Source organism: Rissa tridactyla, chromosome 3 (assembly GCF_028500815.1).
Source record: "Rissa tridactyla isolate bRisTri1 chromosome 3, bRisTri1.patW.cur.20221130, whole genome shotgun sequence".
NCBI classification, from domain to species: domain Eukaryota; kingdom Metazoa; phylum Chordata; class Aves; order Charadriiformes; family Laridae; genus Rissa; species Rissa tridactyla.
The window spans coordinates 109,812,797-109,838,162 of record NC_071468.1 but is presented as its reverse complement, the minus strand read 5'-3'; the positions used below and the strand labels follow the sequence as shown (position 1 = coordinate 109,838,162).

Below are 25,366 nucleotides of genomic sequence, written 5' to 3'. Positions count from 1 at the left end.
GAAGAGAGATGCTGTCACTGCTTAACTGGATCTTCCCATGAGTTCAAATGGCATTCTCCCTTTTTGCTTATAACCCACTCATCCCTACGGAGCCTCGCTTATTTTACTGCAATTCTGTATGAGGTCAGGGGTCTTTACAGGAAGGACCCATATCCAAATCTAACCTCAGTAATTCGTATGCGTTTGGCAGCTTGTTTTTCATTCTAGTGATAAGTGAATCTTAAAGAGTCTCTTCAAATGTTTATACTCATAACCCATTGAAGTTCTGGAGCTCACAATGTATTTATTTTTAAGTCTCTGAGAGATTCAGCCAGCAAAACTAGGGAATGTTAGACTAGATATTTGATACTTAAAAGGGGGAAAAAAATTTCTCACAACTTCGTACAGCCTTGTTCTTATTTCTTTTCTCTAATATAAACAAAATAATAATACATAAAATTTTAAAGAAAAAAAAAATAATTTTTAAAATGTAATACCCATCTACTAAACAAGAAATCTAATTCTTCCAAATTATTTCTTCGTATTACTGTGTTGCACTTGTCCATAAAAATGTGTGGCTAGATACAGCTAAAAAACCAGAACCATAATGCTTTTCTGTCAGCTGCCTGTTGGTTCCCAGGGGCTTAGCTCACTTGCTTTCTGACCACAAAGAAATAAACTCTTTGTTCCTGTGTGTACCCTTCTCTCATCCCTTATGCCTTGGGTTTCAGCCCTGTAGATGCTGATTTTTAAATGTGCTTTTCCTGGAAGGCTGCTTGCTGCTTTTTCCCACCCCCCCCCTAATTATTATTTCTTTCCATATATCTGGCACTCTCCATTTTTAAAAGCAATAGAGTAGACAGTGATGCTGATCTGGTAAGGCACTGAATTTACTGAAAAAAAATAAATGAAGATAAAGAGTACAGTGAATATGCAACTCGAAGGAATTTTTTTTTTTGTACCTCTGCCTTTTAGTTTGAGTGATATATTGGCGAAATATAGTTAAAGGCTAGTCTTACACCAGTTTTTAGGTTTCATTTACTTTGCTCCAACAGCAGGCTATTAGGACAATGGCTGAATTATTTAATGCTATTTTCCTCATATTGCTATTGTACTATTACAAAGTTGAAAGATTTCCAAATAGGCTATTAGAGCCTATTTTCCCCTGAAAAATAATGAAAGTACAGTCTCTGTCCAGTATGGCCCCTGAGAGGAGAGATATTTCAGTGGATAGATGAAACACATGGAAAACGGAGATGAAGAAAAAAAAAACAAAACTGATATTGGAGATATTTGTTAGCTGTTCTTGACAGTGTAATAGTGTCAGAAGTATTGAGGAATGTTTCTTGATTTAGCTGATATAAACATTTCTTCATTATTTTCAGTTAACTAGATTCTTTGCCTTTTACTTTTCTCAAAGGCGAACAAGACACTGCATCTTTCTAAAGGCCTGCAGACGACTTTAGTATTGGTCTGCTCTTGCTTAAAGGGTGGAAATGTGGTTGCACTGAAGCATTGAACAGTTTATGCATTTTCTGTACATTAGATATAGTATTTCAAATTTATTTTAAATAAATACTTACAAAACCAGAAGGGGATTACCAGGCTGAATTTCTGATTGTCTCAATGTGACCCCATGGTAAAAGGGAGCATACCATGTTTTGGCCAACTTACTTTTGCAATTGAGTGGTTTTTTTGTTGTAGTCAGAGGTGGTCAGTTAAGAATGTTGTTGTATTTTTGAAAATAAAGGTCTCATAAACTATCAATGGGCTTTTCAGATTTCAAATAGGTGTATTATTATGTCTTAAAAAGTGTATTTGGATGGTGGTTGTTGTGAAAGCACAAGCAAGAGAAAATTGAACAACTCTTTGAGAAGCAGAATTGTGTGCTTATGTATGTAGAACTAAATACTCTTAAGGATTTTTCGATAGGTCATCATGACCCAGTTCCATTTTATAAATGCTAGTGTTACAGCAAAAAAAGTTGCAGCTGTTTAACCAGGAATGTTGTTTTCTGTTTAATCTGTTAGTTATGTCACTGAAACTGCCGTGGTGTGGTGATGTGTGGGTGTTTATTTATTTGGGTTTTCTGGTAACTTGGTGCTTTCTTCTTATGTCTAGGAGTTTCTTTTAATACTCTCTCTCCAATTGTCTCTTGATCTATATTTATATATATTTTTTATTTTTTTTAAAGTGCTCCCTCTTGTGTTAGTGACAGCATGGTCATTATTGTTTCAGCATCAGTTACCAAATCACTTTGATTACAGTACATGTCATTAATGTTTAAAGGAATTATACTGTATTTCTTCCCTCCTAAATCTCCAAGTGTTGTTCTGGGCCTGTGTTTTCTTGCACAGCTCTGTGGATATCAAGACTTCTGATTTTTCTTGCTTTTTGTAGTTTCTTTGCAATTTTACTTGACTGGCATATGTGTCTGTTTGCTTTTGTTGCTGCCAGTGTGCTAGTAACAACTAAAGCTGTTATTGTCTGTCTTCTTCAGTTCTTAAAATACTTTAATAATAGCATGCATTTGGACTCAGCTGGTGATCCATTTCAGAACCTCAAATTAAAATTCACTGTAATTGCAACAGAGCCTGTGATATGATCTCCGTGTTAAGTATTATTAATATAATATAATGTTATGTCAAAGCATTATTAATCAGTTACTGATTAGCCGGATTTAATGCAAATACAAAGGTGGATATATTCAAGCAGACTAACAGCAAAGCTGAGGTGATGCTATGATATCATTGTAAATATTGTATTATTGCAGTGAGGGTCATAATACGCCTTAATAAAGCCTAGACGGTGGGATATTGGTGTGTACCTAAAGATGTTGATTTAGTTAGCATTAGGATGTGGTCTCCTGAGGAGGAATGAAAAGATGGAACTTCCTTATGATCTAGACCACTGGGGATAAATTTTATTACTGATGATTTACAAAATTCTTTTAGTGAGGAAGGAACAGAGGAGTATTTCCTCCTTTACACATGAGAAAACTAAGTTATAGTTACTGAGTGACCAAATGATTTCACCTCTTTAACAGGTATTCGATAAAAACCATTTTCTCCAGTCCCCGCTGTGTGATTTGGTAGCAACTAAAAGCTGCAGCCATTGCAGTAGTCTCCTGCTTTAGGACAGGAGAAAACAATTCTCATAATCCCCAGAGAAAGGTTATAAAATTTTATGAGTTCCGTGGCAGTGGTGTGCTGCTGAAGCGGGGTTTTGTCATCTCCAATGTGTAGTAGGTAAGGAACAGCTCTGATTTATGAGGCCTCTGTTCCCATGGGCAGATACGCTGCCTGGGAAATATTGAATGTATATATATTAATTCAGTTCATGTTAGATAAGCATCGATGTAAGAGCACCTTTTCCATATGTATGTTCTATGAATTAAAAAGTTAACAGTAGCTTCCTGAAAGCTTTCAAGAGTAAGACAAGAGGCAGAGATCAACAGTCTCCTTGTTCTTGCATGGTATGCAAAAATGATAAATGGGCCTTCAAGGCACTGAGAAGACATTGAATAAAAACAAAACAAAACCAGAATGGGTAAAGCCACTGAACGGACCTTAAGGAAGCTGCTGGTTGGAGGGTGATAGGGAAATGAAAAATTAATAGAGGCTTACTTGTATGTGGTGTGTTTGAGACAGCAAGTGTATTGCTCGCCAGGTTATTTAGGCTTTAAGTGACTTCTCATGTGTGTATGTGTGTAACTTGAACCCATTTAAAATATTCCAATTCTTTCTTCCTTGCCCCTTCAAAAGTATAGGTCATATTTCAATTGTTAGATTCCTCTATGTCAGGTTTGAGGGTTTTTCCTTCTTTTTTATACCACATAAATGATGTGAAATCTTTCATTTGACTAATTACCTTTATTTAGTGGTTAGTGAACTAGCTTTGTGCAAGTTCATTTGGACACACTTGATGACTGCTTCCTCTTTCTGACTGAAGTGTAGAATACTCAAATGGAATATAACAGCGAAGAAGGCTCCTGCTACGGTCAGTTTGCGTTGTGTGTGCTGTGAGAAGGCTCTGAACGGGCTACTTCCCTACGCTATTCGTGTCATGGGATCTACATCTATCAATAGGAGTCTTTGTGTTAAATTTCTGTTTAAGTTTGTGTTAAATTCAAGGATTCACTACCTGAGAACTGTAATCTTATGGCCTTAAAGGTTAAAGGACCTTTCAAAATGCTTCTCCCACATTTTGATTCAGTACAGTTGCCAGCGTAGAAAGCTTTGATGTACCATCAAGGAGAAGATGTGAAAATGTAATTATGAGGAAGAGAAAGTGCCTGCGTGAAGTTAGGGGTGATGCTTTGTCATTCAGTTTCTTGCCTTAAGTGGGTATGAATGGGGGTGACTTTCCACAGTGAAGGATCAGGTCCGAGAAAAGTATTTTTCCAGGTCACATTGGAAGAGAGGAGATGCCACGTTGCTAACCCTTCTGTATTCTCAGCTTTGTTGAAGACTAAAAGTGCAGTTTTAAAGTCATAAGTTTGTATAGGTCATGGTTACTGGAGTCACACAAAGACAACAGAGTTGTCTCTTTAGATAACAAGTATTTCCATGAGTCATAGAATTAAATGAAGTTTGACTTCCCCCCTGTTCCCCAGTCTTTTTTTTGTTTTAAGCCTGACTGATTCAGATATCTAAAAAAACATAAAAATCGGCTGCAGTTAAAACTTCCCTTATGCTTGGATCAAATATAAGGGCTCCTCGCTGTGGATTTACTGGCATCAAGGGGTAGGGTTGAAGGCAACCTTTCCGTGAGTGGAGGAGGATCTTCTACAGAATCACCTATTTTCATAAAGCACATTGGTATTTCATTTCTATGTTACCTCTATCCTCTCATCAAACTTGGTTAGAAATTGGCTGTTGGGTTTGGGCACTGCTAGGGAGGAAGATAATTGAAGTGAGATTCCACAAACTTTATTTCCTTTAGGAAGCTTTGCTCATAAAAATAAATTTTTTTTAGTGCTTGTGATGGCAAAGACAACTTGCAAATGTGAACAGAAGGGAACGGATGCATGTGCTAATGTCTGAACCAGTGGAGAGGCTGCAGAAGGAATGCTGGCTGGTATAAACCAGGCCTGTCTGAAGGAAGGAGCTCTGCTTCTTCTGTGCCCCTGAGTTGGTGTATTTTATAATGATTTAAAATGTTGAAGGTCATCATTTTTTACTTTTCTCTTTTATGGGAGTACAAATTTTGAAGCCTATTTTTCAGGGGTAGGCCACCAGCATTTCAGAAGGTGCCAGGTATGGGCAAGAAGGTCAATTCAGTCTTGCTGCTGAACTTAGCCTTGGCCTGCCCCCTTCTGCTAGCCAGGGTTAGGGCTTCTTGTTAGTGCTCATGGGAGAGACTTGAGCACCCTTTACGGTTGTGCCTGCTTCACTGGACCTTGTTTACAGTCTTTAGTTGCAGCATGAAGGTGCTCTTGAGGTCTGCCTTAAGTTTTGATTTGCTTAAATCTCTCTTGGACTGTGTTCATACATCAAAACTGCAATGACTAGGGGAATGTCCCTGGGTTACTGCAATGTTGAAAGAGGTCTGGGGCTTGTCCGGTTTCCAGGACTGGGAGTGAAGCATTTGAAAACATGCAGACTTTGAAATCTCAACCAGTGTAGGGGAATTGTATTTGTCAACACTTATTCCAAGCGTTCTTAATGCTTTCCTGAAATCCTTGTGATTTCAGGTTTAGGTGCTGTTGGGTATAACTGAGGATATGAGAGTTTAATTTTGTCAACAGTCAGAATTGTTTGATCCAACTCCAGCAAAAATGTTATGTGACATAACACCTCTGAAATTACTTGAGGACTTAAGAGATTGTATTGCAGCATGAGGCTTGCTTTACTGAGTAAAGAAACTGCTAATTAATGTGTGGAGGTCTAGCTTTTCTTTAACTTTCCTTTTTCCTGTCCTCTTCCCTAGGAATGTTTCGGAAAAATGAAGATTTGACTCCATCACAGAGGTGCTTGGCTGTAAGGTAGGATTTCAGACATCTCTGAGAGTTTAGTTTTGGGGCCGGGGAGAAGCTGGTGTTTTGTGTGCTTTATTAATGCTCTGTGGAATTGCTACAGTTCACACTCAAGATAGAGTGTTTACAAACTTATCTAAACCAGATCTATCCTTTTTATATTTGTAGCTTAATTTATACATCTGTTCTCCTAGAAAATATTACTAGAAGTAGGTTTTAATACTTATTTAAGAAAAACATTCTAAATTCTATGCAGTCTATGCAAATTAATGCCATACGAGACAGGAGACGCGTTAACATTTAGTAAACACATAAAGTAGCTGGTGAAAGAGCATGCTTGTTTAATTCTGTTTTTCAGTATTTAGCTTACCTTTTCTCCTTTCTTTATTCACGGGACTTGAAAAATAATATGTTGTTCTGGGCAAGAACAGTCTGGACTTGAGGCATTTTCCTTAATTGAAATTATTGCCAGTTAAAACAAACCTTTGTTTACTGGTTCAGTTATTGAGGAAAAAAAGAAAATGTAAACAGTTAAACGCTTAGGGAAACACCCTTCCTTCTCCTTCCCCAGGCTTAGTTTCAGTCAAACGCGTTCTACTGGGCAAGGAGAAAGTCACTAGAATTCAGGAGATCTGTCTGAAAATGCTCAGTACGGATTGGAAAAAAATATTATGTATTGAATGTTTTAAGCTGTGATTACAAAAGACACACAAACTGCTCTACTACGTGTGGTTTTTACTGCAGTGAGAGTAAGCAATAACATGGAGTATGACTTTTCCTGCTGTGGAAATTCTGTAGAACTACACATTCCATCTCACGAGTTGCTTGTCTTTGAATTACAGACGCATGCCAAGTCTACTGGAGTATTTAAGTTACAACTGTAATTTCATGGGTATCCTGGCAGGCCCGTTATGCTCTTACAAAGACTATATTACTTTCATTGAAGGCAGATCATACCAACTGCAACAGTCTGAAGCAAATGGGAAGGAAGAGACAAAATACGAACAAACGGATCCTTCTCCAAATGTAAGATGTATGACTCTTGCAGTGCCGATGCTTCTGTAATCATTGCATGGAAAGCTTGGTTTGCACTGTTCATTTACAGGCATAACTTCTGAACTGTATCCGGAGGTCATTCATCAACAGTATAGTTCCCTGTTCAAAAGCTTAAATACTTATTTTTTTAAGGCAGGTTTTCTCCATGGTTTCCAGCCTGGATCTTGTGGATAAAAGCAGATAAAATTGTGAGTTTCCTTGCAAGCTTGTATGGTAAAAAGCCATCTTTAATTTAAAACAGTTGATGCATGTTTCCTTCTAAGCATATACTTGCGCACACAAAAAAGTCCTGGAAAGGACGAAGAGCACATTTTGGCATTTGAAGCTGATGAGACTTAATATTGTTTCAGGAAGGTTTCATTAATGTTTTCAAATTCTACTGTTTTTTAATGTCTCCTAGCAGCAAGTAGAAAACATTCATATGTAACAAGTTGAAAAACACTCGTAGAAATAGTTTCATTTTTCTTGCTTCATTCACGTAGAGAGGTATTAAAGATGGATTTTGATCTGAAGGTGCAGTAAAAGATGTACTAGCCGCTAGCCATATGGCTAGTAATCCGTATAATGTATTTCTTATTTCTCTTTGTTCCATTGTTGGAAAAGAGACCAAACATGTACAGAAGAAAGTCCAGTTGATCATACCTTACAAGAGATATTAGATGACCTGAATTAAAATCAAAAGCTCCCGAAGCTTGTAACATTTTTAATTTAATCCAATTAGTTTAATGCTCAGGGTACTGAATGTTATCTTTTCACTCTTTTCCTATTCCCTTAAATAGGAGTGTATCAGACTTTTTAACTTGTGTGTGCCTAAAATAATTATTACCACACACAAAAGTCAGAATTATCATGGAGTTGACTGGAACACCTCAGATAAATGGCTTCTGCTAATTCCAGCACCATTTACCTCTTTTCTGCTTATCTTATGGAGCCCCAGCTGTTGCTGGAGCAGATGAAGGCATTACCACACATAGCTGCTTTTCTTGTCCTGCTATCTAGAGGTTACCATCCCCGCAGCTGGGCTAACAGAGAGTGCCTTCCCAATCGGTTGAGTCATCTCCAACCACTTCCATCCTTTGAATGGGATGAGGACTCTTTGCACGTTCTATTCTACCCGTCTTGTGTGGCTGTAGTAACTTGCACCACAGGAATGTAAACTAGTGGCTGGAGGATGATAACGCTTTAAACTGCTCCACATGTTTACAAAGCACCTATGCTCAAGGAAGCGTGCCGTTGAGCAAGTAGTTAGGAAAGGCAAGAGACACAGGAGAATTCCTTGCCTAGATTGGCACTTCAGAGTCTGTAGTCTGCATTGATGTGGGGTGTTGGCAAAGTTGCAGACACTTCTTTTGCTTTTAAACATTGTTTTGGCTCAGTAAAGGCATCACATCTTATGTACTAAAATTCTATTTCTGCAGAAAAATATTGTGTAGTAAAAGTATTGCAAATAAGTGGAACTAACTAAATTTGCCAGTATCAGTACTTCTGGACGTGCATCTGATTGCCTGGTAGGAATTCCTGGCTTTTTACCACATAATCTTGCTAGCAATCTCAACAGTCAATAGAAATAAATGTAAACCTATGATGGATTCTTCTTTCAGGTAAGCAGTTTTCCTTAAAATGAATTGCTCTTAAGGTGCTTGAAACCTTTTGCAATTTATGCTGCATTGGCTTTTGAAATAAAAATAAAGAGAAGCTGTCTATGCTGTTGATACTTCATCTCCCAACTGGTGTTAGAGAAATCTGGCTGCATTTTATAACACCAGTGAGTAGTTTGTGCTTTTGGAGAAGTATGGATGGTATCATTTTACTGCATTTGCTGCATCAATTAAAATATTCATTGTCTTGTTCCCAGAAGAATGTTTAAATACTATTAACTTCATATTAATACTTTAAATTTGTTCCTTGATTCTCATTTTGTTATTTCAAGAAGACGAAATTGTTAGGTAACTCAAAAAATGAAATGTAATGGGGATCAGCAAATGTTAATGTAGTAAATGAAAGGAAAAAATCCTTCAGCTGAGTTACAGTTAAGTTTCATTTCTTGTTAAATATAACTATATAACCAAAGTAGTTCATGCCAGCCGCCTCCTCTATACTGTGTGTTGACTGCATGTTGTTAACTTGGTTTAGTATTTTTGCTGTGTTCATTGCATGTTTAAATGAATCAAGTCAACATATTAAAGCTTATTTCTTATATCCCTCCTATTGTGCCTTCTTGCAAGCTATCAATTGTTGGTGCTCAAAGTGGTGTCAACTCTCAGAAATTAATATCTGTCTTTGTAAGTTTCTTTTTATTATGGCTACCCTTAAAATACAAGATTCCTGTCAGCAGATACCTGCTTTCTTGCTTATTATGCAGACGCTTCTACAGGTTATAAAGTTCTTGCTTAATTACCTATAATTTTTACCTGGGGTGCTAACCTCCCCAAAATAATATGCTTTAACATAGCTCAATATTATATTGAGCTCCTTATTGATCATTTTTCAACCAAGCAGAATAACAAGTTGATTCAAATAAAATGTTAAAAGATCCTTTTCTACTTTTTGATATATATTTATATGTATTATACATGTCTCTACAATAATATATTTATAAAATTCCTAAGCTCAGTGTACGTTTTACCTGTATTGCTTCAATTAGAAAGCTGTTCCTGAACTCCATTCTCTGATTAGGCATCTAGCTTTCAGCCTAATTATATTCCCATCTAATGAATGCACGTTTGGTTTTGTCCTGACTCTGTCTTTTAGCTTAAGTACCTTTTTACCAGTGTTGGCTGTACTTGATATTTTTATACAGGTATGCCCAGGTTTTGCTCGTCAAAACTAAATGTACCAGGCCTTTTTGTTGTAAAATAAATTGTGTATTCTTCTTCATATGAGGTCAAAGGTATCCTACAGCTTATGATCTTTTAAGTCCTTAACAGTCATTTTGATATGTTGTAAAGTTTAAGGAGTGAATGAAGTCAAACTTCAAACTTTTAAATTAGTTAGTTCATCCTTGTAAAAACTGACCAACCCTCCTGTGAATGTGCTACTGATTACGCATTTATGCCTTGGCAAAGAAGGTTATATCAATAACCTAGTTAATGGAAGCAATAGGAAGTCAATTAATGTTTTATCAAATGCATTTCTATAGGTAATTGAACTGTAGATTATTTCGGTTTCAGGTGAGGACTTTTATTTCTGTGTAAATGTGTTCAAAACTTAGGTGCTATAAACAAGGCTTAGGCTTTAATAATTTAATAATTTTGATTTAATAATCAATTTAGACCAACCCAAGTATAAACTCTTGCTGAATATGGTAGGTCCTGGCTATAGAGTCTGGGTCCTTTGCTTATTGTAGCAGTGCTAACATGCCTTGCGTTGCGGTCTGATCACTCAATCCACTTTGAAACTAGAGTTTCACCAGATTTGCTTCTCTAATCTGACTCACTAGAAGGAAAAAAGCAAAAACCTGCGACCAAGGTGAGGAGAGAGGGCAGGACTGCCGCTTTGCGCTGCAGCCTGCGTTTGGATCGTTGTTCAGAAACTCTGCGTAAATCAGTCCTGAAACTGCAGCTCCCAGTCTCTGTAGAGGCAGGAGATTATCTCCACCACTGTTTGCTAATGACATTAATATACCTGATAATGAACCCATATAAGTGGTATCAGCATGCTTGATTGGGGTTCTAGGATTTATAAGTGTTGAGTGAAGCAGTATAATTAAAACAAACAAACAAACATGCTGTTTCTGGATGTAGTTGTTTGTTCCTACACCTAAATGTTGCTGCTCAAAAACCCTGCAGAAATACATCATTTAAATGCTTAATCAATAAATAAAACCACCTTCCTCCTATAGTATTTTTTCTACAACTACACATTGCAAACTGCAGAGTTTATTTTTTAAAAGTACAATTTCTGGCAGAGCCTTATATGAGTTCATTGTTTTTTTCTTAAGATAAATTTTATTAAAACTCTTATGCTTTTCTTTAAAAGAAGCGCTTTCAATTCCACAATTTAGTTAAAAACCTTCACATAGGTACTAAGCATATTTTGACTTGGACAGGTAGATTAATGATTTCTATTTACCAATAGAAAAACTAGTAAATAGTGGCAGTGGCAGAAAACAGGCCTTTAAACAGAGATAACGTTACTTATAAGTTGCCAATACATATTTTGAGACTTTGTAGAGATCTTCAGATGGAAAACAGCTATTTTATATGTTTATGCTTAAACTTCTAAGTTGCATGTTAATGTTACCAGTCTATAAATACTGTTTCTCATGCTAAGTTGGACATGACTCTTAATTATGGCTCAGACTTTGAAGTTAAAGCCTTGCAACCGTCTTCAGAACTTTAGGGTGATCCCTTTTGGTGTTTACAAATATCTAATTTTGCAGGTGTCAGATATTGCATACCAAATTTAAAGATTCATTAGTGTTAATAATAACTCATTTTATGAACGTTCATTTCTATTTAAATTCCTAAAGAAGTTAAGCCAACTGAACTTTCCTTCTGCTCTGGCAGAGAGAGGGATTAATAGTTTCTAGAAAAACAAAGGAACACTTTTAGAAAGTTAATGCCCTTTACTTTGAACTCTTGTAATGGAGTAAAATATTAAAATTAAGTTTATTAGAAAGCAAGTAGAAATATATAATTAAACACCAGCTTTAACTATTAATAGGTAGTTGCCTCCTGAATTATCCAGCTGGTTTGTTTAATTAGCTGAGTTTTCTGATCCTCTCTGAAATACCTTTTGAGATGAGCCACATGAAATATATGCGGTATCCAAAGTTACCCTCACCATTTTGCAGCTCTTCCAAGTCTCATTTTTTATCAGGTTGTACGTCTCCTCGTACGTCTGTGTGACTGGGTGGATCTTTGATACTGGGTGTCTTGCAGAAATCTGTGTTTTCAGTTGGGCACTTAATGCTCCATTCTGTATCGTGGAACAGAATTAATCTTTATTTTGGAACTAGATACGTGAAGCTGCACTCCAATTTAAGCAGGACATTATCTTTAAATGTTTGGGCAGGTATACTGGAAGCAGGATGGACGGCAAAAGGATTCTGGTTATCTTTTTGTGATGCTTCAAAGAAAACCAGCTAGTTTTTTTTGATTTCTTGTGGTTTTTTTGTTTTCTTGACAAGTTTATTGTTTGTAGAATTGTAATGTAAATTAAAATTGTAATGTTTGAATGTAGATATTGAGATTACTTACAATCAAAACTTGAAAATTACATTTAAATGAACAAGCTCTTAAGCTTCTCTTTTGGAGGTGCTTGGTTAATGTGTTACTTCAGGAGCTTGCATAGAACATAGTATCTGCCCTTGGGATGTGGATCAGACTAACTACTTAAAGCAGTTGATGTCAGGCATTATTCTCTGTGTGTGTTATAATAGCACCTTACAGATGTTTTCCTAAAAATACATACTTTTTAGTGTGGTGGTTATAGCAAAACGTATTTTGAGGAAAACGTGAGTCCATGTCCTACCTGAACAACCTGTTTTTACATGTCAGTGAGTGTACTGTTTGACCCCTTATAGCTTGATCACTGTAGTTGGGAAAACAGGTCTATATAGAACTGAAGTATTTTGGCAGTAAATTCATAAATTATTTCAGTATTTTAGTTGGCCTATAATTTAGATATTGCAATAATCTAAGAGAGTTGATTAATATATTGAGTCGGGCAGCAATTGAACACCTGCATTATGCCAAAGATTACCAAAAATGAACGGAGGCCTTGCCATTGTTTTTGGAATCTCCACAATAATTGTACTAATCTTTTCCAAGATTATATGCTTTGTGTTATGATGTCTTAACAACTTACTTATTTCACTGTCAAATTACTGAAGCAAGAAAAAACTGGAGTTGGAAACGATGTTCCTGTTATTGAAAGGGTTTTTAGAGGCTCCCTATAGTCAGATTGAAATTTGCTGTGTTTGCCAGAAGTGGTGCTCACAACTTAATAAAGATAACGATGTTCCTTGTGCCTCTATAAAATGTTACCAACTATTTTACAGTTGGTAGTATATATTACTGAAAAATTGATAGGTATATATGTCTGTTTAGGGAAGGCCGATTATAAGTTGCCTTTGTTTCCAGACAATTAACAAAAAAAAAAATATAAAGCTTACAAAGTCTCCCATCTTAAACTTTTCAGATAGCTGTGGCACAGAAACTCCTAATCTGTGGACTGTCCTTACTCTTCCACATGACTATTACTAAAACTTTGCCTGTGGAATACAACATTGATGATAACTTCAGAGCTACAGCATCATGGCCCGTAAGGTTTTTCTACCTGTACGTGTCTCTTATGGCTGCCAGACCCAAGTATTATTTTGCGTGGACTTTAGGTAAGTACATATATTTAAAAAAAAATAAAATAAAGCGTATGTATTAAGTTTCACTTGAGATGCTGCACACTAAGCATGTATTAAAAAGTGACAGTGCCCTCTTGAGGCCTTAGGAAAACATTAATATGTTTAAGTATTATGAGGTATTGTCAAAGTATATTGAATGGTGTCTCTGTTTTTGAGAAAGAAAACTTACCATAAATCTAAGCACAACGTTGTGACAATGTTGCAAATGTGATCATGGTCTCCTAAACATGAGTGAAACATAAGGTTTTTTGGAGAGTGATAGGGTTTTAATGAGCAATGACATTTTTGTTTTTTAAAAACTGTAGTAAATCTAGTCTGATGTACAATCCCTGGTTTTTATTTTTGTCATACTTTTATTTTGGCATATCTGAAAAGTTATTCTAAGCCACTTTCTGTGGTTAGTTATCAGTAATTTGCTTGATGTTATTAAAGAATGAAGGAAGAGCAAATATATTGAAATTCAGATACATCATAGTAATAGTAGATGGCATTTGCAGTAGTATTTTCAAAATTTGATGGGTGACACTTGAGTTCTAGTCTTTGTTTACTAAAAGTTTTAATTGAACGACAAAGATAACACTTATAGTCGCTGATTTAAGACACTGAATAGATGATATAGTTTAAAGAACGTTTTGCTTTTCGATTCACATCATTTGAATAAAACAACACATAAATAGAGCATTTTGCTGTTCTATGTAGGCTGACATCTTGTAAGTGGCTCACAAAACAGATTTCATCAGCTTCCTCCTCTTCTCCAGTTTTACATATTTGTTTCATAATTCTTTTGAGAGAGAATATGTGGGAAACAATGCGATAAAGAAAGCCTTAGTGTAGCAGAGCAGCATGACTCATTTACAGCTGCTGGTTTCATTCCTGGTCAATGAATGAAGTGCTTTCAGCTTGTCTGGATATAGTAATTCTGGGGCTTGTTGTGGAATGAAATAATTTAGAATATTGTGCTCTTGTGCACCAGTGTCATTGTAAAGAGTAGGAGTCATCTGAAAAACGCATAATCTTCATTGTTCTTTTCCCCTGTAATACTTCAGATGGATTTCTCCTTATGCACTTGCTAGCAGTGCAGAGCTAGCATTCCTTTGGTAAAATACCAAAGAAAATAAACTGTATCAACTCTGTAATTTTAGTTTGCTAAATAACTTTTTTACGTTCTTCCTTCCACTTTACCTCATGTAAACTCCTGATGGTATGAGTAGAATGTGAGAGGCCCTTAATGGTTTTGCTGGATGTTATGCTTTTCCGTTGTACGTTGCTATTCTTTGCACTTAAGAAAAAAAAAAAATCTCTTACTAAAATGAATTACTTAAAATGAATACTTACTAAAATGCTAGTTAATAAAATGAGTACTTACTCTAGCTAGCAAGAGTAGCCTTTAGCTAGCAAGAGGTTATGGAGTTCACATCTTCAGCTGTTTCTAATTGAGCATAAAATCATTGTCTAATGTTTGAAGTTGACATCAGTGATATTAGATGTTTACCAGCAAGTTTTTTTGCTTTCAAAGATATTATTTAAAACTGTTATTGATGAGGAAATAAAAACATTAAGTACCACCCTATATTAAATCAAATGTCATAAAGCCCTCTTTCAGACTGGTAGATAACTAGAGAAACTGAACTTCAGGAAAGGAACTGTTTGAGTCAATCGTTTCTTTTACTTTCTGAATGCACTGCGTTAATACCTTGAAAAAGTTGTTAAGAAGAAAGGAAAATGCAAAAGATGGGAATTTCTCTTACATGTCACTATTGTATAAAACAAATTATTTTTAATGTGGTAATACAAACTGAGCAATTTCTCTTGCCTTGCTAGCTGTAATTCAAAAGGTGACAATCTAATTAAGTGCTTTAGATGAATTCTGAGCTAACAGAGAGGGCTCATGTCCTGTAACCAGAGACCTAGATCTGTATTGTTTATGCAGAGCCTTTTACGTACCTTGCTTCCAATCCCTTGGGATGCCTCTGAACTGGGAGGGGAGCTGGCATTCTTCTCCCTACGGTCACTTATTTATCCACTTAAGTGGGATACAGGGTTGGGTTCATGCTTCACAGATGTATGTCCACGTTTGGGTGCATGCAACCAAGCGCCTGGCTCAACAGAGGCAATGTTTGGGAAAAAAAACCCACAACAACCTTGTTTCCTTGTAAGTGGCCATCCTAATTTGAGAAGGGTGGCTGAGGAAACTTTAGTGTCCGAGCTAAGAAAGCCGAGGCAAAGGTGATGACTGGAAGTGACCGGCGCTATTCAGACTGACATCCCTTGTATTTTCCTACATAGTCCGGATGACGGTAGCAGCTTTCTCTCCTAGGGAAAAATATTGTTTGCTTTGAACTGTTTGACCTTTGATGCGTGTTGTAAACACTTCAAATTCAGAAGTGTTGTTAACAGTGGCCTTGTGCCATTAGTGGAAATCTGACAAACTCCACATTGCTCAGTAAATTACCGTTTGCTTCTGTTAGGTTTGTTCTGCTCTGTGTGGTGCTGTGACTGGGCACCTGCTTGAAGTGAATCGTGCAGTTTTATCTTTATGCTTTAAATGTGACTGCTGCTGCGTAACGAAGACCAAAGACATGCACCTGGGTGTTGAGCTGCTGTCTCAAATCATGACAGCTAGCCACTGTTTCCTCATCTGGCATCTCACTGTGTTTATTTTTCTGTCAAATTGCTCAAGCAAGTCTTAAGTAGGTGGTGTGAGAGAGGGGGGAACATCTGTACCGTGCAGTCAGTAGTGCTACCTTTCCTTCTTTTGTACAAGTTTTTGATTTGAAAGCCGCATGTTGCTTGGATTACTTCCTGTTTGTTCAACTGTCTAATACAGTGATAAGGCAATAACTATGTAGCCTTTAAAATGTGATAAATATTTTGAACAAACTACATGTTGTGTGAAGCACAACTTGTAATGCAAGCGGTTTATAATTCTCTTGTTTCTTTTTGTTTCATTGCAGCAGATGCAATTAATAATGCAGCAGGCTTTGGTTTTAGAGGCTATGACAAAAATGGAGGTGCACGTTGGGATTTAATATCAAATCTGAGAATCCAGCAAATAGAGGTTTGTTTATGGCTCTTTCAAGTAAAATATACATGTATTTTGTTAACGTTAACACAACTACAGTGTGGGTAGTTGCTTGTAATTTCAGTAAGTTTTCCTACGTGTTTTGTTCCTCAAGATAGTGAACGTGTTCGAAGTCAGAAATGATGCGTTCACATCCTCAGGAAAGGATGCAAAATAAGAGTCTGTTTTGAATATGTTCTACTTGCCAGTTGACTTCCAAAATATTTTGTGGTTGTAAGTAGTTGAGTAAATACCTTATTCAACTCATTGCAAAGTAGGGTTTTTTTTTAAATAATTTATGTGTCAGAATTCTGAAATACTTTGTAACATTTTACAATTACAGAAATAATTAGTTTGGTTTTACTTTACAGTTTTCCACAAGTTTCAAGATGTTTCTTGATAACTGGAATATCCAAACAGCTCTTTGGCTTAAAAGGTATTTATTTCTTAAAGGAAAGCTTTTCTCCAATGAATTTTCTTAGATAAATATGTCTTTGAAGATAATTTAACATTTAAAGCTAAACCCCACTAAACAGTACGGTTGTTCAGCAACTGCACGGGACATTCTTCTTGTAATGCTTGAAAACTACCAGGTAATGGTAGAAACTGTTTTTCTTCACTGGTCGCAGGGAACCTAAAAGTGTTAGTCTGTGGAGGTGTCTCATTGTTGGGTTTTTTCCCCCTCTTGGCATTCAGATCAGAGCATGTTGCTGAGAGCAGTAGGCAAAATGCACATCTTTGGCTAGCCTGTGGAAAAGGCTATTTTTTTAAAATTTTTTTTTTTGTTAGACACGTAGTGATACGCAAACTTCCATACATTCTGTGAGAACTTTCTGCACTTCTTCCTTAATGAGTGCCTGGCAAATACCAAACTCTCCAATGTGCTAGCAAAAAAAAAATAAATGCAAATGAGTATCCCTCAGGTGCGCTATTTTCCTTGTCTGGGAAATGGGTATAGTACCCAGTGAACTAACTCACTCTGCTTTTACTATTTCTTTCTGGTAACTAGAAGGTAAAAAAGTGTTCTTGAGTAGTACACGGCTGTTGTTCCCCTTCTCCCACTCTCTGTATAGATGATCTTTTATGAATAGGTGTGAGTTTAACAGAGACCCTCATCTTGGGATCACTCAGAGAACTTTATAGTGTATTCTCTTTCTTCCCTAACTTCTTCCCTAAATATTTTTCTGAACCAATTAAAAACAGAAATTGAAATTTATGTGATTATTCTAGTGGCTCAATAGGCAATAGAATCTATTGCTAGGACAGTTGTTATGGAAGAACTGCATGCTTGCAGGTATTGAAATGTATCATTTAATAAAGGAAATAAGCTATTTTAAAATGCATTTTAATTTAGTTAGAGAACAGAAGTTTATCAGTATTAAAACTTAATAGGAGAAGGTTGTGGTCTAACAAACTTTTAAAGCTCCTAAATTGAATAATGCTAAACAAAAACTCCTTTAAATGGAGCTGAGCACCATTTCTATTAGGAATTGAAAGAAAAAAAATACAAATCAATTGTTCAGGGAGGCGTTAAAAGAAGATGCAAAGAAAAATTAAAGTATCTCCTTTAACAAATATTTTTAAGAAAAACTAAGTTCAGTTTAAGAACAATTAATTGTTCTTAAATTTTTGTTCTTTAATTTTTTTAAGAAAAATTGTAGCAGAATTTTTGAGAGTAGTGTAAAGACATGTTGATTCTACCACAATGAAAGGGAGAAGAGTGGATGTTTTCTTAAAGATTTGTTGCAAGTAAAAGATTTTTTTAATGATTATACGAGGCATGAATACTGGTTCATGTATATATTATATTACCAATAATCGAGTTAGTTGCAGTGTTTGAATAGAGGGCAAGCTCATGTATTACTTTAAACGTCCACTTTTAATACCTCACTTGTTTACCATTTATGGAAGTATCTAAAATCTTAGGCTTTTATCTTACATGAAATACAGAAATACCACATGTCAGCATTCATTCTGTTCTTTTCCGATACTTTTGAAAGAGAAACTGAACTTAAACCCTCTTTGTGTGTAGAAGCAAACCCTTTGTAAAAACACAGTTAACCTTTACAGATAATAAAGAAGATTAATAAACATTTAATGTAGATCACAAAATTCAAAGGCATTATTGTTACAACCATGCAAGTTAAAGTAGATATTTACAAAATAGCATCTATCAACAATATATATCATGATAATGTTTCCTGACTGGGGAAGCTGTTATATTCCCCCCTCAGCCTGTTCATTGTTTTTTCCAAAGAAAACATCCAGTTCTTTTTGTCTTTGGTCACATTTGCAAAACCTCTCTGGTTTTTATTGCTCTCTTCTGGCTTCTTTCCAAACTTCCTGTCATCTTACGGTGGATGCAGTACTTTGGCTAAGACCTCCAAGGTCTTCCCCTGGCTTGTTACAGGCAGAGTTGAATGCTTTGAGTAGATTAATTACCTTTCTTTTCTTTAGATAACTCTTGCTAATACATTACAGTATTACCTTGGTCTTTTTTTTTTTTTTTTTTTTCCCCAGCAGCAATCTAGTGTTGATTCATGCTCAGCTGAATACTCAGTGTTTCATGATGTTGATTCATATTCATGCTCAGCTATGCTTCTTCAGTAACATTAAATGGACGGGTACTGTTTTGTATCTTCCGCTTCTCTTAGATGTTTTAGACTTTAGACTTCATCTTGTTGATTTGAGAACATCATCCAAGTCTGTCAAGAGAATTTTGGATTCTAGTGCTCTATCTGTTAATAAAACACCACCAATCTCCTTCATTCCTTCCACACCTGCCTCAAAAAAAAGAAGGGGAGACAGGGTGGAAAAGTCCACTTCTCATTCTACCACCCAAGCTAATAATCAAAGTATAGAACCAGACGAAGGGGAGTACCTTGCTGAACAGTCGATGCATCTTCCTACTTCTAGAGCAAATCATAGATAACCTGAACCACCCATATTTGAATAGATTTCTTCCTCAGCCTGTTGTGATGACCATATTTCCTAGGTTTGCTTTTAGGAATGTCAAGTGAAGGGTTTCAACACGATTTATTATTGACAAATCCATAGAGGATTTTTTTAAGCTTACTTTTAACTCTTTGAAATTGAAGCCTGATGATTTTTTTTTTCTAGTATGTATCTTATCTGACTTGCATTGATATAGCTGAAATTTGATTAGTTAATTTAGGTAGTTTTGTTAACTCCTGAATGCTTTGCAGGGGAAAAACTGCTTAGTTAAAGTAGTTTAAACAAAATAAAGATTGAAGCCGTTTATCAATTTATTAACAAGACATAATTAACCACTGGTCAGTGAAATACGCATTCAGAATTAACAACTAGAACAGATGATGTTTTGTAAGTGCTTAGTGTAGTGACTTAATAAACAAATTTCTACACACCTTCCTGTAACTAACTCCAAAGAGTTTAAAAAAGCGCACATGCACACACGTGGTTACACGCAAACTGTGCCTCTGCTCCCAAGGACACATGGGTTACAAAACCACACCTCCTTTGGGAAGCGTGGGCCCCCCCGCTTGTACGCATCGCCTGTGGGAGATGTGGGTGCTCGAGCTCTATGTGAACCCACGGATTCACATGCCGATTAGAAAAGCTAGCCACGAGCTCATGTGCGTGCAGCTGACAGGGATGAGATATTGCTCCCTGTGGATCAAACGCTGCAGTGACAGTCCCTGGCTGGATGCAGGCTACTTGGTGTCTACCAGCGAGGTTGCTCTGTCTTGGCCGAGACAAAGGTCATGATGCATGTGTGACTTCTGGCAGTGTCAAACCAGGTTTTGATGACTAGTATTTTGCTCCAAGATGTCTCCCTGTCTTGTTCCAAATTTTCCTAGTGCTTTTCTACTTTTTAGGCTGACACCATCTTTGTTTCAAAAATCTCTTTGAAATTCCCTGGTTACTGTTTAGTCTGGCCAATGTTGCTTTCCTCTTTAAGGTGATCTGTTGCAGGCAAATGTCCTCAGAGAGTTTTGTGTATTACGCGTGCGTGCACCTGCACCCTAATTAGGCCCATGTTCTCATCTTAACAGGCATTGTTAGTGAAGGCCTTCGGCAGAGGGAGGGGGCTCTGCTGGTAGCCTGCACTGAAGACCTCATAAGATAAAACTTAGCACATCTATTTGACTGGAACAAACTAAATTAGCAAAATATATTTTTGATCTTTCCCTATTCAGATCCTACCTTTTTACCTTCTGCTCTTTAAAATTTACTGTATCATTTGGTCTCAGTAATCTTTGGTATATACGGAAGTTGTAGTAAAGTAGTTACATTGGTTACATTTCAGCCCTCTGTATCGTTATCTTGTCTTCCTCTTTGAATAACAGATGTGCATTCTCTTCTCTGTTACTTGCTATGTGTTTACAAAACCTTTTTACATATTGGTGTCTATGGCTTTTTTTAGTTAAAACTCATTTTTGTACGTTAGCCTTAGATTTGTGTTCATGCATGCCTGTGCTGTTTATTTTTGATTCATGTTAGTGTGCATCTGTTTCCATATTTCCTATTGCTTTTGGTTTTCAGATCATTAAAGACATTAAAGAACTCTTGATGAAGCCATATCAGGACCTTACCATGTTTCCTATCATTCTTCCACATCATGATGGTTTGTCACTGTGTCATTTAATGTTGTCTTCTAGAAACTGCTTTTCTTGGATTCCAGTTTCCCTTTCTTTCTAGAATTCCTTACTGTAGGACCTTGCCTAATAATTCAGAGTCTCCATTTTTAAATAGCCAAGGTCAGCATTGTCCTTATTTGATATTCTCACATCCCTAGAGTCATTAATTGTAATTTCATCATCGTGCTCACCTAATTGCCATGCACACACACATTTTTCAACTGTAGCCTCACTTACTCAAAACTGAAGGTAGTTGTTACTTTTTTCCTTCTCCTATAAGCAGCTTTCACTTTATGAAAAATACATATCTGAGTCATCGCAAGAGTTTGCGGGATAGTCCGTGCCTTCCAGTGTAGCTTTTCAAATGCATTCTTGGATGGCTCAAGATCCCTTATTAACACCAACACCCATCTTTGGATGCTTCTGTATCACTTCACTGTAGATAAGTACCATATGTGATGACACTGAGCATAGGTTAGCACTGAGGGGTTAAATCAGGAGCTGGGAATAGCTTTAAGTATTTCCTGTAAGTCATAATATAGTGGCAACACTATTAAATAATAGTAAACTGCAGTTGCGTTGCAAATGATATGTTGGAGATGAAACTGCTAAAAGTATAAATATGTTAATGGTAACTGGGAAGATTGTTGGTGATCTGTGTCTCATGTTATTTATCTTGAATTATCTTTGACTTGCTAGAGTGTGCTATGAGCGAGCCACCTTCAGCCCAACGATCCAGACCTTCATCCTCTCTGCCATTTGGCATGGAGTTTACCCAGGATATTATTTAACATTTTTAACAGGAGTACTAATGACACTAGCAGCAAGAGCTGTAAGTACCAACCAAGCATCTTCTTAAAAGCAGTTCTGTAAAAGAAAATTGATCGTGTTCTGTAGTCCAAAGATACGAGTTGACACACAAGCAATCTGTCAGATAGTTTTGTTTACTTTTTTTAGTTAGGAGAGCAGTGGGATGATTACTAAGGAGGGGTTGGTCAGTAGAAACAAGCAAGAGTGTACACAGCCTATAACACTTATGTAGTGTATCTTTTGTGAAAGGCCTTTCTCTGTATTAACTGATCATGTATTATTATGTCATGCTAAACAAGATGATATCTAAGACCATTTAAAAAAACCCAACTTTATCACTGATTATCGGTAGCTTAAAATTTGCAGGGGTCAGTACTATGTATTTATCAAGTCTGTCCCCCTCCCTAATTTCTGTCCAATACTATTGCAAAGATGGTAACTAAAGAATGCTCCTCGTCAACCAGCAGATAAATATCTATTACTACTCAAAAATGGCCAGCCAGAAGTGCAGTCACATTAACAAGCTTTTACAGCTGCTATTCAGAACCATATGGAACCAGCAAATCTGCCAAGAAATCTCTCATTCCTGTTTGAGAAAGCTGAATAAGAACAGAGGCAGGTTTATCCTGTTACTCAAGGGGAAAGAGGAACAAAAAAAATGAGCTGTCAGCTCAGAGCAGCATAGCAGATCACTTTCCTGTCAAAAGAACCAGGAGAATGAGAAACGAAGCAGACTGCTCTTTGCTGTAATAGCTAGGAGAAGCTGGTACTTCAGATTTAGGTTCTTACTAACAGTAATAAAACAGATGCTCCTCCTCTTTCTTCACAAAGATGTGGGTATCGTCCTTGTTTGACAGAACTGACTCCTTTCTTTACAATAGGTATAGCTCCCTTCTCCTTTCCAGGCTCTTGTCACAATGAACTTTTGACATTTATCACATTTCTCAGCCAGGGACTGGTGCAAAAGCCAAAGTTCAGGGACAGTTCACAGGTAAAAGTTGTTGTGTTCTCTCAGTAAGGTGAGTCCAGTAAATCGGGAGTGCTCACTGCACTTTGTCCTGGGCTTTGCTAATAAGCTGCCTTGTATTCACATTTCATGTGTATCAATTAATAGACTATTAAATAAAAATATTGTTGGTTTTTGTATGAACAGTTACTTAATATTAACTGATAAGATATGTTAGAAGTGCTTTAGCATGTTTATTACTTAGAATCATAGAATTGTTAGGGTTGGAAGGGACCTTAAAGATCATCTAGTTCCAACCCCCCTGCCATGGGCAGGGACACCTCCCACTAGATCAGGTTGCTCAGAGCCACATCCAGCCTGGCCTTAAAAACTTCCAGGGATGGGGCTTCCACCACCTATCTGGGCAACCTGTTCCAGTGTCTCACCACCCTCATGGTGAAGAACTTCTTCCTAACGTCCAATCTGAATCGACCCGTCTCTAGTTTTAATCCATTCCCTCTAGTCCTACCATTACCCGGCATCCTAAAAAGTCCCTCACCAGCTTTCTTGTAGGCCCCCTTAAGATACTGGTAAACCACTGTGAGGTCTCCTCAGAGCCTTCTTTTCTCCAGACTGAACAACTCCAGCTGTCTCAGTCTGTCCTCATAGGAGAGGTGCTCCAGCCCTCTGATCATCCTCGTGGCCCTTCTCTGGACACGTTCCAGCACGCCCGTATCTTTCTTGTAGTAGGGTCTCCAGAGCTGGACACAGTACTCCAGGTGGGGTCTCACGAGAGTGGAGTAGAGGGGGAGAATCACCTCCCTCGACCTGCTGGCCGCGCTTCTCCTGATGCAGCCCAGGATACAACTGGCTTTCTGGGCTGCTAGTGCACGCTGACGACTCATGTTGAGCCTCTCGTCCACCAGCACCCCCAAGTCCTTTTCTTCAGGGCTGCTCTCAAGCCAGTCGCTGCCCAGCCTATATCGGTGCTTGGGATTGCCCCAACCCAGATGGAGGACCTTGCACTTGGTCTTGTTGAACTTCATGAGGCTGGCATGGGCCCACCTCTCCAGCCTGTCAAGGTCCCTCTGGATGGCATCTTAATTCTACTAGCCTTTATCAAGCCTGCAAAGTTTAGCAGCCTTGACCCCCATTTTCTTCTCCTGTCATGTCTAAGCATGTATTCAACTAGTTTTTACTCCCTTTAATCATTACATGTTTCATAATCAGGTGTTTACTAGGGGCAATTACAGATTTATCTTGGAAGTTGTCCTTCAAGTCCTAAAATGCTAGATTTCTCCACAAGAAGTTCTGTGAAACCTCATCCAAGTTTTGCAGAACTCAGGAACGAGTCATTGTACGTGATCATAGGAGAAAACCGGGGGGAGATGGCAGACACTGGGATGAAGGGTATGTGGCTAGAATGACTTGTTTTACGTAGCTTAACCAAGCAAAGGCTGAATCGGAATGTGATACTTACAGGGGAATTTGGCTAAGAAGAAGAAAGATAAAAAAGGTTTTTAAGGTAAAGAATGAAATCAGTACACGCTAGTCCTCCATGTGTTCTGTTACAATCCAGGAGTTGTAAGGGAACTGAACCTATGTGGGGTTTGGATTTTTCTAAATACCTTTGGTATTCCACTGTTTGAACAGAATTTTGCAAACAAAAGAAGACTCAGCATAGAAAATTGAGTCCGTTGATAATAGTCGCACTTCATAGTAGTTGTTATTAAGACTCCTGAAATATGTAATTGGAGCTGATATTTTGTATATTCTGATTTATACCCTACTTGTCCTAAAATACATCTTAATAGCGAGTGTATGAAAACGGCTTACCATATAGAAGCTTTCAACAGAAGCATTCTGGTTTTCATTTACTCAGACACTGTGTATTTACAGAATAGCTTGATAGGATAGAATGTCTGCCTCAATCAGACAAGTAGTCCAAACTCACTCTGGATTTAAACGTGTATTCATTTACTTAAATTCCACTTAAATTCTTAAGTGTTTAAATTCCTGTGCTGGATGAAGCGCACTATCCTAAAAGGAAGGAAACTTGAACTGACTCCTGTTGAAGTTGATGGGTATTTTGAATTGTTCAAAGATACTTGACCAAACTGTAGCGTTTAAATACATCCTATGAATTTTGTGGAAGCGCAACAAACTCTGTTTATTCCTAAGCTAACTTACTGTCATCTGCTTTTTCAGATAAGAAACAATATCAGACACTATTTTGTTGAATCTCCCGCTGTTAAACTATGTTATGATATTATAACATGGATGGCAACTCAAGTAGCAATAAGTTACACAGTCGTGCCATTTGTACTGCTCTCCGTGAAACCCTCTTTCACCTTTTACAGGTAAGCACATTCTACCTGTTTCCTTTTTCTTTTCTTTAACTTGAAATAGAAGTATTTTCTATGGCATAAGATTTCTGAGACTGTTCTAGTGATAATTATAAGACTTATTTGTTAGCTGAGCAAACTGTATTTCTCTTCTAGTGCGTGAACACACTTTCTGTTGTGTATGAGAAACCATAAAATGATCTCATTTT

General features: G+C 37.1%; 1 protein-coding gene across 1 annotated transcript in view; it reads left to right on the top strand.

Moving 5' to 3' along the window:
* MBOAT2 (membrane bound O-acyltransferase domain containing 2) overlaps positions 1-25,366 on the top strand; it is a 103,442-nt gene that overhangs the window by 70,739 nt on the left and 7,337 nt on the right. The window contains exons 6-12 of the mRNA XM_054195392.1: positions 5,911-5,965; positions 6,799-6,982; positions 13,157-13,349; positions 16,331-16,434; positions 16,809-16,873; positions 21,756-21,888; positions 25,021-25,172. Coding sequence (XP_054051367.1) covers positions 5,911-5,965; positions 6,799-6,982; positions 13,157-13,349; positions 16,331-16,434; positions 16,809-16,873; positions 21,756-21,888; positions 25,021-25,172 — 886 coding nt within the window. The remainder of the gene's footprint in view (positions 1-5,910; positions 5,966-6,798; positions 6,983-13,156; positions 13,350-16,330; positions 16,435-16,808; positions 16,874-21,755; positions 21,889-25,020; positions 25,173-25,366) is intronic.